Below are 12206 nucleotides of genomic sequence, written 5' to 3'. Positions count from 1 at the left end.
AACATTTTTGGAGAAGACAATACAAATTTCAATTCAGTCATATTTATAATTTAATTGAAAATTTGAAAATTAATAATTCAACAGCAGTCATAGAACATTTCAGGGTGAGAAAAATGCAAATGGAAGATATCGAATTTCTCGGCCAACTCTCTTTTCCAACGTTTTTCCCAGATGATTTTCTGCAACAACTTTTAAATCGAATTTCAAATTTTAATTTCGTCAACCAACCTGTAACCAATTATTGATCTTCATCATTTTAGTGACACGCTCAGTATAATTCCTAATGCCTTTGTCTTGGTAATATCTATGTAAATCATTGGAAATCAGATCCAAGTATTTCTCCATCACAGATAAAATATGCCCCTGCTCCCGTTTTCCAGCATAATGGAAGCAAAATTGACAAGTCATAAAAGTCATTTCAATTTCCGAAGGGTTCAGCTCGACGATCAGATCTACTACTTCATTGTGCACCCAGTCGTCCGAATTTTCTAGGAAGCTGAAAAATTCAAATAGTCAATTTGGGAGACATCGAGGATAGAAAACGATAGCGAGAAATATTTTCAGTTTGATTAAACGTACAACTGTATCTGCTCATTGGGATAATCCGTACACCAGGAGACATCCAACTGACACGTTTTCAAATCGAGACACGAATTTTTAGACATCATAAAATCATTTTTCCCGATATCTTCAGACTTCCGCAATTTGGCAGTTTGGCTCAAGCGATGAAGCCGTGCACGTAAATGCCACGTGCTCATTAGAATTTGCATCTGAAATAATTTTAATTTTTTTTTTGACGAATTAATAAGAATCGCCTACCTGAACCCCTCTCGGCAAGCTATAAAATCCATCCAGAAAGCTCAACCATTTCGCTGTTTTCAAAAAGTCCAGCTCCCAAAAGTGCAAGAAAAATTGCTTATTAATTACCGGGTACTGCATCATAGGAATTTTCGTCAACATTTCCGAGTTTGTCAAATTTTCGAAAGAGTCCAAAAACTCATTGGCACACTGCATTTTTTCCAAAATTGTCAGATTTTTGTTGAACATCTGAGGTGGGAAATCCAGGCAATTATGGGCTTTGACAATTAGGTAGGACACATCTAAGATCCCTTTTTTAGAATTGTGCTCGGGCGGTGCACAGTGAACAATGTACGACGGGCGGCCCACTAGGGTGGCTACGGTTTTGGGAATCTGACGGGGCTTGATCTTGTCTCGATCGAGCTGAAAATCTGAAATTCAAATAAAATTATTTTAAGGCCAATGTGCAGTTTTATTGCTGTTATCTAAAAAATCTGGCGGGTATTCAAGAAAAAAACAATTTCGGCAGGAAATTCAAATTTTCTGAAAAATAAGGCTAAAAATTTAAATGCTCATAGAAAATTTTTGACGAAAAAATGAAGTTTCCTGGGAAATTTTCAGCGGGAATTCAAATTTTCCGAAAAAATTTTGGGCGGAATTCCCAATTTTCTAAAAAAAAAATTCGGTGAGCATTCAAACTTTTTGAAAATAAATTCTGGCGGGAATTTCAAATTTTCCAAGAAAAAATTTCGGTGGGAATTCAAAACGTCTGAGAAAAAAATTTTGGCGGGAATTCCAAATTTTCTAAGCATAAATTCTGGCGAGAATTTCAAACTTTCCGAGAAAAACCTTTGGCGGGAAATTCAAATTTTCTGATAAAAAAACTCTTCAAACCCAAACATTTTGGATCCATCCCCGTTTCGTAGCACCTTTTCAAACGACACTTCTTGCAGTAGAATCTGAAAATCTCCAAATTTTCTAATTCTAACTTTAAAAAAATTCAAAACTCACTTTCCTGCCAGCTTCACCTCACACGTATTATTCCCTCGTAAGCACTTGAAATTCTCCGCATTCTTTTCCAAAATGCTCCTTCTAAAAAATGCGGAGCACGCTCGGCAACTGACGGCTCCAAAGTGATTCCCGTGAGCTGGTAGTGCGCAAATTTGGCACAAAATTTGAGAAGTATCGGGCATTTTCAGAGTAAATGACGAAATTGAAGTAGAAATGAAGTTTGATCAAAAATTTCGTAGACAGTAGAAAACTGTTGAGACGCAGGCTGGTAGAGACAGGGACAAGAACAAACACACATGATTTATCAGTTTTTATATATGATACTCTGATACTACCTCTCATAGAAGTGCACCGTATCGAACTATAATATCATCCCTGGTCATCTCACTTCAGTAATTCATTTCATATTCCATTTTTACGGTCCTCGAGAGATGTCGGCTGCTTTTTTACCAACAGGACCTAACCTTTCACTTCCAAACTGTTCACGATGGTGTAGTGGTAGTGAGGCAGATTGGTGTTCTGGAAGTCAAAAGTTCAAATCCCACTACCACCAATTTTCCTTGTGACCCTTTTCCGCCCGCCCATGTACTTACAAAAGTCTATATTTACCGCACCTTGTTCACCCCATGTCTTACAATGTTTACCTTATCAATCAATATGTCTATAGTCTCTACTAAAAATATGTAGTCTTCTCATGTCACCAGTTTTTGAGTCTGCGTCTCTAGTAGAATTAACCTAGAAAGGTTGAATGGCTTCCTTTTTTAATATAGGTTTTTGTTCTCATAGGTGACCAAAACAAGAACTCGATATTTGGTGTGACTTTTTGATTTTTTTTGTTTTGAGTAGAGTATACTTTTTAATTTTGAAAATTTGAAAATTGTCAGAATCATCTGATAGAATTCCCCTTAATAATAGAAAATGGGTATTAATTATCAAATATAACTTTTAAAAATGTCTAAAAATTTACCTAATTGTTTATGATCATTTTGGAAATTAAAAAAAAAATTTTGAATGACTGCAAACAATTTAAAACCATAAAAATATTAAACACTTCTATAGTTTTATTTAAAGAATTATATTTGGTTATCACGACTCAGTTTCTAATATTTAGCACAAAATTTCACAAATAAATTGTACTCCTCTTGAACAACTTTATCTATTTCCCATTATTTTCAATGTTAACTTTTTAAAAAACGAAACAGCCAGTAAAGGGGCGGAGCCTATTTTCCGGTATTTTTTTTGCTGTAAAAATTTGGACGGAGAATCTTTTTTAAATGATTTTATTTTTAATTTTCCAAAAAAAGCTTTAAAACTTAATTTTTTGGAAAATTGTAAATTTTCCAAACATTAAAAAAAAAATCACGCTTTAGATTTTCAAGCTCCATTACAGGTTAACCGTGTTCACAACAAAATCAAAGTGTCTTTTCCAACAAAACAAAAACCGCACCTTTATCACTAAAAACTTAAGGAAAGCTCTTATCACTCACTAAAAAATATAAAATTCTCGCCGTTTCTCCATAAGTGTAGCAGATAAGAGAATATTTTCTTCCCTCTCGCCCTCCTTTCTAGTCTATTTCTAATTTTATTGCCCATTTTTCAGCATAAACTCCATTTTTTACGTTAGATACTTGTGTTTCAGATTTTCAAAATTATTTAAAGTATACGCAAACTTCTCGAGCAATTGCAAAAAATCGTTTTATTACGATTTTTTCGGTACTTTGAAAATTGTTTTTCTCATTTTTAATGGAATATCATTTTTTAAAAATTAGTTTCCAGAACAAAAGTGATGCAAATCGCGACAAGTTCAACGTCACCATCAATTTTCTACACTCCTTCAATATCACCGATGGAGGAGGACATGAACTGCCAGGAGCTGGTGGTAAATCTCTATACATGTCAAGTTTGTGCGCTTCCGGCTCACGGCAATCACTTTGGTGCGATCAGTTGTCGTGCGTGTGCGGCGTTTTTTAGGTGAGAGGGTTTGTTTTCTCAAAAATTCAAAAATAAATTGAATCAGCGCGAAGCAAACATTCAACCAATCAGCAATGTGTGGTGGGCGTGGCTATTTTCGTTGATTGGTCGGTGGCCTTTACAACAAGTTTTTTTTTCATTTTCGAGAATCTTGTTCAATGTTCTCTAAAATCACACCTCGTCACAAGTCACAAAAACTCGTGAAAAAATCAAAGTACACTTCAAAATTTGAACTTTACCAGAAAATTCACATAAAATTAATGATTTTCAGAAGAGCCTGCACGGGCACAAAAACCACCTACAAATGCAAAAAGCAGAATAACTGTGATATTTGGGAAAACGGGCGGTACAAATGTAAAAAGTGTCGGCTGGACAGGTGCAATGAGGTTGGCATGGATCCGGGAAGTGAGTTTTTTGGGAAGTTAAAATTTTTAGGATACCCATTTGGGGGATTAAAATTTATATATGGCTTGCTGAAAAAATTGGCGGGGAATGTAAATTTTTGCGGAAGCTTCAAATACCTTGAAAAAAATTTAGGCGGGAAATCCAGATTTTCCAAAAAGAATTTAGGTGGAAAATTCAAAATTTTGAGATAAAACTTGCGGGAAATTCGAATTTGGCGAGAAATTAGAATTTTATAAAAAACAATTTGGCGGAAAATTCGAATTTTCTGAGATAAAATTTAGAAAAAATTTTCTTGAGAAATATGTGGACTGTACTGAGAAAACTGTACTGAGAAAATGTTCGGCGGGAAATTCAAATTTTTAAAGATAAATTCTGGCGGAAACTAAATTTTCCTGAGATAAAATTAGCCGGGGTATTCAAATTTCTTGAGAAATATGTTGGCGGGAGATTCAAATTTTCTGAAAAACATTTTGGCGGGAAATTCAAATTTCTAAAAACAAGAGCAACTAGAAAAAGCATTGATCAAAATTGTATTTTTCAAGGATTCCAATTCGATCGGGACCTCATATCGGCAACCGAAAAGTATCCGAATAGCAAAAATTTTCGAAGAACATTTGGAATGAGCAGATTACCAGAGGTGATTTAGACTTACAAGGAAAAGTTATTAGGTTCATCCTAATCATTTTAGACAATCGAACACTTTCTTGGACGTCCTCACTTTATCATTTTCTTGGAACGACACATTTATTCTCATTCCGAAAAAAATTTCGTCGATTTGCAACATCTCATCGCCAAAGCTTCGAAATTGCTTGAACTAGGGTCTGAAAAGCCTCTTATTGCCAGGAACAATCTGGAAAAGCTGGCTCTTGGGCTCAACTTGGTGCGAGATCAGCCGGCGGGCTCACACGACGTTCAATTGGTTACAAAACTTGGAAAGGATGAAGCCTTGACGTTTTGGGAGACCGATTTTTTGACAGTGGCAAAATGGTTGACATATTTTGATGATTTTCAGTTATTGCCACATAATCAGCAGGTTTCAATTTTCAAATAACATTTTGAATAATTTAAATATTTTAGATTCTCCTCCTAAAATCCGTTTGGCACGTTTGGAACCGGCTGGAAAAACTTGCTCTTACAGCCACCAGTCGTCGGCAAAACGTTTGCGAGCAAAAGCAATTAATGCTGACCTACAACTCTGTGTGCAACCCAAAAACCATCGAGCTGGACTACTCTTGGTTCACCAAATACCCCAAGGAACAATTGTGCTTGTAAGTTGAAAAGAAAGCGCCCGACGTCTTACGGGCGTTGTGTTTTTTAAGTTGAAAGGCGGAACCCGCTAGATGTCTTTACGTGGTGCAAACACAATGCCCTTGGTTTTGAAGCGCCCGACATTTTCCGGGTTTAACTGAAGCTATCATTTTTTGTTTCAGTTTTTTCGACGAAATGGAAGACTACATGTTAACATCAGCTCTGGACCCATTAACGAGCCTAGAGCCCACAGATATTGAGCTCACCTACATGCTTTGTCAGCTCTGCTTCCACTACGCAGGAAAAAGATACGGAGGAGAAATCCTAGAAGTTACAGAGAAATTCCAAGAGAACCTCGCTGATAATTTACACGATTATTATGTCAATGAGCTGAATATGCCGAGATATTGCGGACGGCTCAATCAAATGCTGAAAATTAATAATTTAATCCAGGTAGATAGCAATTTTGATGAATTATCATTTTAAAAATATCTTGAAATTTTTCAGCAAGACATTTGGGAGAAACGTGCAAAACACGAGCTCGCCAAAGTTTTTGACATTTTTTGCATTGAATTTTCGCACCCAGAAATGTTTGAAGATACTGGATAATCAGCTAATAACTGCAGATTTTACTTGTAAATTGTGCCATAAAGTATTACATAAAGATATTTTTAATTTTTACTAAACTTTTTAAAAATTCAAGGCAAGCGCCTTTTTGCCGTACTTTTTTCCCAACTTTACCAACTTTCCAACTAACTTCGCCAACTTTTCAAGCATGTTAACAACTGAACCAATATATTTCAAAGATCAGTTACTTTTATAGCACTGAGTTTCATAAATTATACATAAAAAATCAAAGATCAATGAAGACTTCCGGATGTGAGAACTCCAGGTAAAAGACATCAAACACCCTCGCCAGATCGTATTTCACACGGCCTCGGTATATGTCGAGCTGGAAAGGAAACTATAACCATTAAATGGGCGGGGCCTAGAGATTTTTAAGCAAGCCAACGTACCTGAATATGATTATTGATCTTCATCAGGTTGGCAACTCTCATCGAGTACTGAGGCATATTCATACGATTCACATAGTAATCGTGTAGATGATTTGACAGGGTCTCTTGGAACCTTTCAGCAATTTCCAGCACCTCTCCTTGATAACGTTTACCGGCGTAATGAAGGCAAGCTTGGCACATCATGTAGGAAAGTTCTACATCAGTTGGCTGCAGCTCCATCATAGCCTGAATTACCTGCTCGTTGCGGTCATCGAGGTCACTGTCGGCGAAGCTGAAAATCTTGAAATTATTATTATGAAATTATTATGTAATTTCCGCCAACAAAATATCTCAGAAAATTTGAACTTCCAGCGAAATTTTTTATTGGAAAATTTGAGATTTCCGAAAAATTATTTATCAAAAAATTTAAATTTCCCGACAAAATGCTTTCTGAAAAAATTGAGTTCCTACCGATTTTTCGCCTAGCATATTTGAATTTCCCACAAAATTTCTTCTCAGAAAATTTTAAATTTCCCGACAAACTTTTTTATTGGACGCTAGAACATATGGTAATTTTTTTCAGAAAATATGATTCTCTTACTATTAGCCGACATTTTTCTGAGGAAATTTGAATTTCTCGTCAAATTTTTTTTCGACAAAATTTGAATTTCTCGTCAATTTTGTAAACAGAATATTTGAATTTTCTGCCAAAAAAATTTTCAGAAACTTTGAACAGACTTGACTTGATCTTTTGATTTCTGCGCTTCCAAACCTCAAACTACAACAAGTGTCTAGCGCATCCATTACCTAGCAACCCAACACCTATGATTCTTTGAACTCACAATCTCAACTGCTCCAGCGTATACCTCGAACACCACGAAATGTCAACTTCTATTTGCTTCGGATGAGCCATCACTTGCTCTTTTTCGGTATGTGTCATGATCATATCCTTTTGGCAAATCATAAGCCTGCGACCCATTGCTGTAAGAGCCAGCGTCTCCAGGCGACTCCACACCTTCCACATTCCCTTGAGCATTTCGGACTGGAAATTAATAACGATCTGTTAAGCCCGATTTTCTTAAATTAATACCCGCATTCTATGTGAGAGCTGCTGAAAATCATCAAAATAAGTGAGCCACTTGGCCACCTTCATCATGTCATCTTGCCATAATCCAAGAGTTTCTTCTTTGCCAAGTTTCGTGATCAACTTCAGCTCTCGCTTCCTTCCTCGAATTATTTGAAGGCCGAGAGCGAGCTTTTCCAGAGCATTTGGAGTATGAAGAGGAACCTCTGGCCCTTCTTTCAGAACATTTGACAGTTTATCGATAAGAAACTGCACGTCAATATAACATTTTGGAATGCATTCCTCTTCAGTCGGCGCAGAGATTACTATCAAATTTGATCGACCTGTGAATGTTGCAATGGACTGAAAATGGGGGAAATTAACAGGAAAATTGTCTGGAATAAACTCACAAATGGCACTTGGTTATGGAAGTTTTCAAGTGCAATTTTTGCCTTTTTCGGGGAAAATGAGTCCCGATCGAATTGAAAATCTGGAAAATTAGATTTTTTTTGTGAAAATTAATATTTTGCCTAGAAACATGTGAGAAAATTGGACAAAAAACAGTTTCAATAAGAAAATTTTGATTACCACCTGGTTTTGTGACCAGACAAGAAATTAATGGGAAATTAAAAATTTAATTAAAAATTTCATTTAAAAAAACTTTGGTGCTAATTAAATTAATTCTTTTAAAATTTTGTAAAAAAGTTGGAATTTGAATTTTATTGAATTTTAAGAAGTTATATCGAAATTCTAACTTTCAAAAATTAATATTCGAAAATTTGAAAAATTCACTTTTCAAAAATAAGGTTAATGAAACAATGATTTTAAAAAATATATATGACCAAAAAAAAATCAATTTTTGACGGAAAATTCAAACTTAATTTACTTTTTAGATCAAAATTCACACTTTCAGTTGAAAAAAATTCAACTAACTCTCAATGGTCATTCCCACATCCTGACATTTTTTCAGCCGACACGGTTTGCAGTTGAACCATCCATTTTTCAAAAACTCGCAATTCATATTCCGTCTGCAGGGTTTAAAGTTGTTCGCCGAACCGCAACGTCTGAAAATGCACTGATAAGGTTCTATCGATTTTTCAAACAAGAAAAAAACCTGAAAAACGCAGCACAGGCTCGACATGTGACTGCTCCAAAATGCTTTCCATGAGATTTCTGCCCACAAACTTGACAAGTGTCCGGGGAGTACAGTACAAGGGAGCTCGGAGATGAGCTTGAAGAGCAGAAAGAGCTCGAGGAGCTGGGAGAATTCATCTGGAATTTAATAAAGAGTTTTGAAACTTTAAAACTTGGAACTTGAAAAAGAAACAAAATTGAAAAGCACGCGTAAATCTGAACAAGAAACATCAGGCAACCAGAATACGAAACGAACCGGGGCACAAACTATGAGAGGTGGAGGCCAGAGAAAGCAAACAAGAGAAATAGTGTACGTGTTGCCAAAATGGAGTTTCTCCTTCTCTATTTATGAATGCCCTGGCTACGAAGAGAGGTCATAATTGCGTGAATCATTTACGAGCGGGCACGCCATTCATGAAAATTTGGACAGGAAAAAATCAAGAGTCAAATTTTCTGGACTGATAAGAAAATAAGTTAATGGGTGTGACACATACTTTTTGCTCTTTGATTTTTGAAAATTGTTTAGTACATAGAAAAGAAGTAATTCGTCATTTTGATTTTTCAAGATAGTGAACGGCTTTATTTTTAAACACCATGTTACGTCAAGCCTTACAAGTTTTAGGAAAAAAGGAAATTTTTTTCAAAATTCACAATTATGCAGCCGACAATTTTTAGGCCAGTAAAACTCTATCGCGGCTGTTGTGGGCAATTTTAAAAATGTCAGTTTAGATATTATTTAGTTTTAAAATAAAATGTTTAAATATCAAAGAAAACTTTTCAAAAAATTTAAAAATTTTATTATTCCCCAATGCTAAAACTCAATTTTCACTTGTCATAATTTTTAAATATTTTAATTAAAATATAACTATTTTTATTTGAACGTTATAAAAGTTCAAACCTGCAGCAATGCTTCAAAAAGTTTGAAAATTCCCAGTTTTTTGTATTTTGGGAAGAAAAAAGAGAAGAAAAAATAAAGAAAAACCAATTAATATAGCCGGAAAATCGAAACTAGGTAATTTATTTGAGATGGATTTCAAGTGTAAATCAGCCCTTTAAAATTTTTTTTTGACTAAAAAAAATCTATAATTTTCAAAATTCCATAGTTTTGTTAACAGTTAAAAATTTTATATTTTGAAAAACATTAAATATACTTTTAAAACTTTATTTCAGAGAATAAAAATTTTAGTACAACAAATTCAAGACTCCTCGAACATATCTGGATCAGAATATTCCACGTGGAAAACATCAAACACCCTCATCAAATCTGCTTTCACTCGCCGCTCGTATATTCCCTTCTGAAATTTTTTTTCAATTTTTCTGATATTCTCCTAATGTATTTATTACCTGAATATAATTATTGATCTTCATCATTTTGGCGATCCTCCCCGAATATCTGGGCCTTTTCTCTTTATTCACGTAGTAGTCGTGTAGATTATTGGCTATAGAGCTTTGTAGCCGTTCAGCAACTTTTAGAATATCCCCTTGGAATTTTTTACCAATGTGGTGGAGGCACAGTTGGCAGACCATGAAGGAGAGCTCCACATTTGTGGGATCCAGATCTATCATTTCTTGGATAATTTCATCGTACTTTTCGTCTAGGTAACTGTAGCCAAATCTAAAATTTTTCCGTTTTTTTTTTCAAATTCCAGTAAATTCCAACTCACAGTTTCAATTGCTCCACATTATATCTCGACTGCCACGACACGTCTACATCGATCTTTTTAATATCAAAAACTACTTGGGTGTCATCCAACTTTATCAGGACCATGTTACTACTGCATGCGCTATTTCTCCTCCCTATCATTGTGGTGACAAGTCTTTCAAATCTGCTCCACAATTTCCAAATTGATTTGAGAAATTTCATCTGGAAATTTTAATGGTTTTTGAGCCGGGACCTGCAAACGATTTGTTAATCGGCAAATTGCCTGAATTGAAAATTTCCGGCAAATTGGCAAATTGCCGAAATTGAAAATTTCCGGCAAATCGGCCAACCGGAAAATTGCCGAATTTGCCGGAAAACAACAATTGCCGAAAATTTTCGGCAAATTTTGGTTTCGCATATTTTTTTGGAATTTTTAGAATTTCAATTTTAATCGGCAAATGTGCACGCGTCCTATGAATGTTCCTACATCTATTTTTAAAAAAGCGAATTCTAGGAAAATATGTACAGACAACGAAAAAAAAGTTCAAAAAAAAGTTTGAAGCGTTTCCGTCTTATAAAAATCCCTCTAAAAACTTATGGCAAACAGATATTCGGCAAACGGAAAATCGGCAATTTGTCGGAATTAAAAACTGCCGGGACCGGCTATCTGCCGATTTGCAAAAATTGCCTTAAAATAAATTTGCACTCAGTTTTTGCCACTTTTCTAAAATTCTTCAGCCAAAAAAACTTCCTTTCAATTTTATTTAAACAATGTGAGAATTTAAACATTGCTATAGTTTTTGCAAGGAAAACTGGGAAAAACACAGTAATTGCCACTTTTTGACAGAAATTTTTTTAGAAGAAATTTAAAAAAAAATTTTTAGAGAAAAAATGGTTAACTCAAAAAATCTCCTGACATGCTCATTAGTGGTGTTTAATATAATTTATAACCCCGTTAAACACACCTGTAACCCGTCAGGCAGCTGCTGAAACTCGCTAAAATACGTCAACCACTTTGCCGTCTTCAGGAAATCATCTTGCCACAGCGTGAAAACTTCCTTTTGTCCAATTCTTCTAATATTATTGATTTTTGGGTTCCTCATCTTCCTGATATATTCCAAACCTAACGCCATTTTTTCCAACGAGTTTTGTGCAATTATCGGCGTTTCTAAGCCCTGAAGTCTTGGTAATTTTATTTTTTGAGAATAAAATTTGAACTTTTACCGTCCGCAAAATTTGTTCTCCTTGGCTCACGAGATATCTGACATCAATGAAATTTTTGCAAATGCTACTCGGAGCTTCAAATTCTGGAGCATTAAATATGATAAGATTTGGGAGCCCGATTAAAGTGCCGATTGTCTAAAAAAGTTAGGAAAATGTTTTTAACTTAGAATTTAAATTAGAAAAAAGCAAACCTCAGGAATTTTGACTTGAAGCGTGGGTTTGGCTAATTTTGAAATCACAGACTGGAAAGCTGCAAAGTCAAAAAATTTTAGCAGAATTTTCAAAAAATTGCTCACTATCAGTTGTCATGCCAACATCCCAACATTTTTGGAGCCGGCACTTCTTGCAATTGAAATACCCATTTTTGGGAAACTGGCAGTTATTGTTCATTTCACAGGGCTTCATGTTTTTGCATCTACCAAATCGTCTGAAAGTTGTCCAAATTATTTTGAAAAATTCAGAGCCCTACCCACCTGAAAAACATGGCACACGCCCTGCACGTAACCGCTCCAAAATGTTTTCCATGACTTGGCTTATCACAAATCTCGCAGGTTCTCATGGATCTTGTGGGGACTAGAGGAGAATCTAGCGAGGACAATGAGCTGTCCGGGCTTGAATAGTTCATAGTTTGACGTAATGCAAATGACTCGAGTCAAAATTGTAACTGAAAACGGAGAAGCATGTATGTAGAGATAAGGACGGGGAGTTGAGAGCA

At 35.3% G+C, this 12206-nt stretch overlaps 4 protein-coding genes and 1 non-coding gene across 6 annotated transcripts; 1 reads left to right on the top strand and 4 right to left on the bottom strand.

Annotated features, from left to right (window-relative positions):
• Positions 1-27: 27 nt before the first annotated feature.
• Positions 28-2024, bottom strand: nhr-212 (Nuclear Hormone Receptor family). Of its 2 annotated transcripts, none has more exons than NM_001129523.4 (6): positions 1810-2024; positions 1693-1757; positions 820-1229; positions 580-770; positions 229-496; positions 28-179 (listed from the first exon to the last, which is right to left on the bottom strand). In NM_001129523.4, the coding sequence occupies exons 1-6, from the start codon at positions 1989-1991 to the stop codon at positions 78-80; spliced, it is 1218 nt and encodes a 405-aa protein (NP_001122995.1). In that variant the 5' UTR covers positions 1992-2024; the 3' UTR covers positions 28-77. The 2 variants fall into 2 exon arrangements, with proteins under 2 accessions (NP_001122995.1, NP_503217.2); NM_070816.6 differs by having other exon boundaries at positions 30-179; positions 1699-1757; positions 1810-2010.
• Positions 2025-3585: 1561 nt separating this feature from the next.
• On the top strand, positions 3586-6111 carry nhr-130 (Nuclear hormone receptor family member nhr-130). The gene is made up of 7 exons (NM_070815.7): positions 3586-3780; positions 4052-4185; positions 4728-4822; positions 4874-5218; positions 5263-5453; positions 5616-5886; positions 5941-6111. Exons 1-7 carry the CDS (start codon positions 3596-3598, stop codon positions 6040-6042), a joined length of 1323 nt encoding a protein of 440 aa, NP_503216.1. The 5' UTR covers positions 3586-3595; the 3' UTR covers positions 6043-6111.
• On the bottom strand, positions 4857-4877 carry 21ur-11975. Its single transcript, NR_068575.1, has one exon.
• A 100-nt stretch (positions 6112-6211) lies between the features above and the next one.
• nhr-55 (Nuclear hormone receptor family member nhr-55) lies at positions 6212-8763 on the bottom strand (the record flags this gene model as incomplete). Its single annotated transcript, NM_070814.7, has 7 exons — positions 6212-6385; positions 6450-6720; positions 7271-7470; positions 7519-7854; positions 7902-7981; positions 8425-8555; positions 8606-8763. The coding sequence occupies 7 exons, from the start codon at positions 8761-8763 to the stop codon at positions 6287-6289; spliced, it is 1275 nt and encodes a 424-aa protein (NP_503215.2). The 3' UTR covers positions 6212-6286.
• A 1006-nt stretch (positions 8764-9769) lies between these two features.
• Positions 9770-12147, bottom strand: nhr-99 (Nuclear Hormone Receptor family). The gene is made up of 8 exons (NM_070813.3): positions 11965-12147; positions 11788-11918; positions 11683-11741; positions 11492-11626; positions 11233-11442; positions 10290-10489; positions 9970-10240; positions 9770-9920 (listed from the first exon to the last, which is right to left on the bottom strand). The coding sequence occupies exons 1-8, from the start codon at positions 12114-12116 to the stop codon at positions 9822-9824; spliced, it is 1257 nt and encodes a 418-aa protein (NP_503214.1). The 5' UTR covers positions 12117-12147; the 3' UTR covers positions 9770-9821.
• Between the last annotated feature and the right edge of the window lie 59 nt (positions 12148-12206).

Source organism: Caenorhabditis elegans, chromosome V, assembly GCF_000002985.6.
Source record: "Caenorhabditis elegans chromosome V".
NCBI classification, from domain to species: domain Eukaryota; kingdom Metazoa; phylum Nematoda; class Chromadorea; order Rhabditida; family Rhabditidae; genus Caenorhabditis; species Caenorhabditis elegans.
This window is presented reverse-complemented; position numbering and strand designations above follow the sequence as displayed.

What these genes read in the sequence shown, in the direction of transcription:
- nhr-99 (NM_070813.3), bottom strand. Translation starts at nt 12,116, where the DNA reads ATGAACTATTCAAGCCCGGACAGCTCATTGTCCTCGCTAGATTCTCCT. An exon ending in TGTTGGCATGACAACTGATA is followed by an intron (nt 11,742 to 11,787) that starts GTGAGCAATTTT and finishes TTGACTTTGCAG; the next exon opens with CTTTCCAGTCTGTGATTTCA. An exon ending in AGATCAATAATTATATTCAG is followed by an intron (nt 9,921 to 9,969) that starts GTAATAAATACA and finishes AAAAAATTTCAG; the next exon opens with AAGGGAATATACGAGCGGCG.
- nhr-212 (NM_001129523.4), bottom strand. Translation starts at nt 1,991, where the DNA reads ATGCCCGATACTTCTCAAATTTTGTGCCAAATTTGCGCACTACCAGCT. An exon ending in GCTTGCCGAGAGGGGTTCAG is followed by an intron (nt 771 to 819) that starts GTAGGCGATTCT and finishes AAATTATTTCAG; the next exon opens with ATGCAAATTCTAATGAGCAC. An exon ending in CCCAATGAGCAGATACAGTT is followed by an intron (nt 497 to 579) that starts GTACGTTTAATC and finishes TGAATTTTTCAG; the next exon opens with CTTCCTAGAAAATTCGGACG.
- nhr-130 (NM_070815.7), top strand. Translation starts at nt 3,596, where the DNA reads ATGCAAATCGCGACAAGTTCAACGTCACCATCAATTTTCTACACTCCT. An exon ending in CCCAAGGAACAATTGTGCTT is followed by an intron (nt 5,454 to 5,615) that starts GTAAGTTGAAAA and finishes TTTTTGTTTCAG; the next exon opens with TTTTTTCGACGAAATGGAAG. An exon ending in AAATTAATAATTTAATCCAG is followed by an intron (nt 5,887 to 5,940) that starts GTAGATAGCAAT and finishes GAAATTTTTCAG; the next exon opens with CAAGACATTTGGGAGAAACG.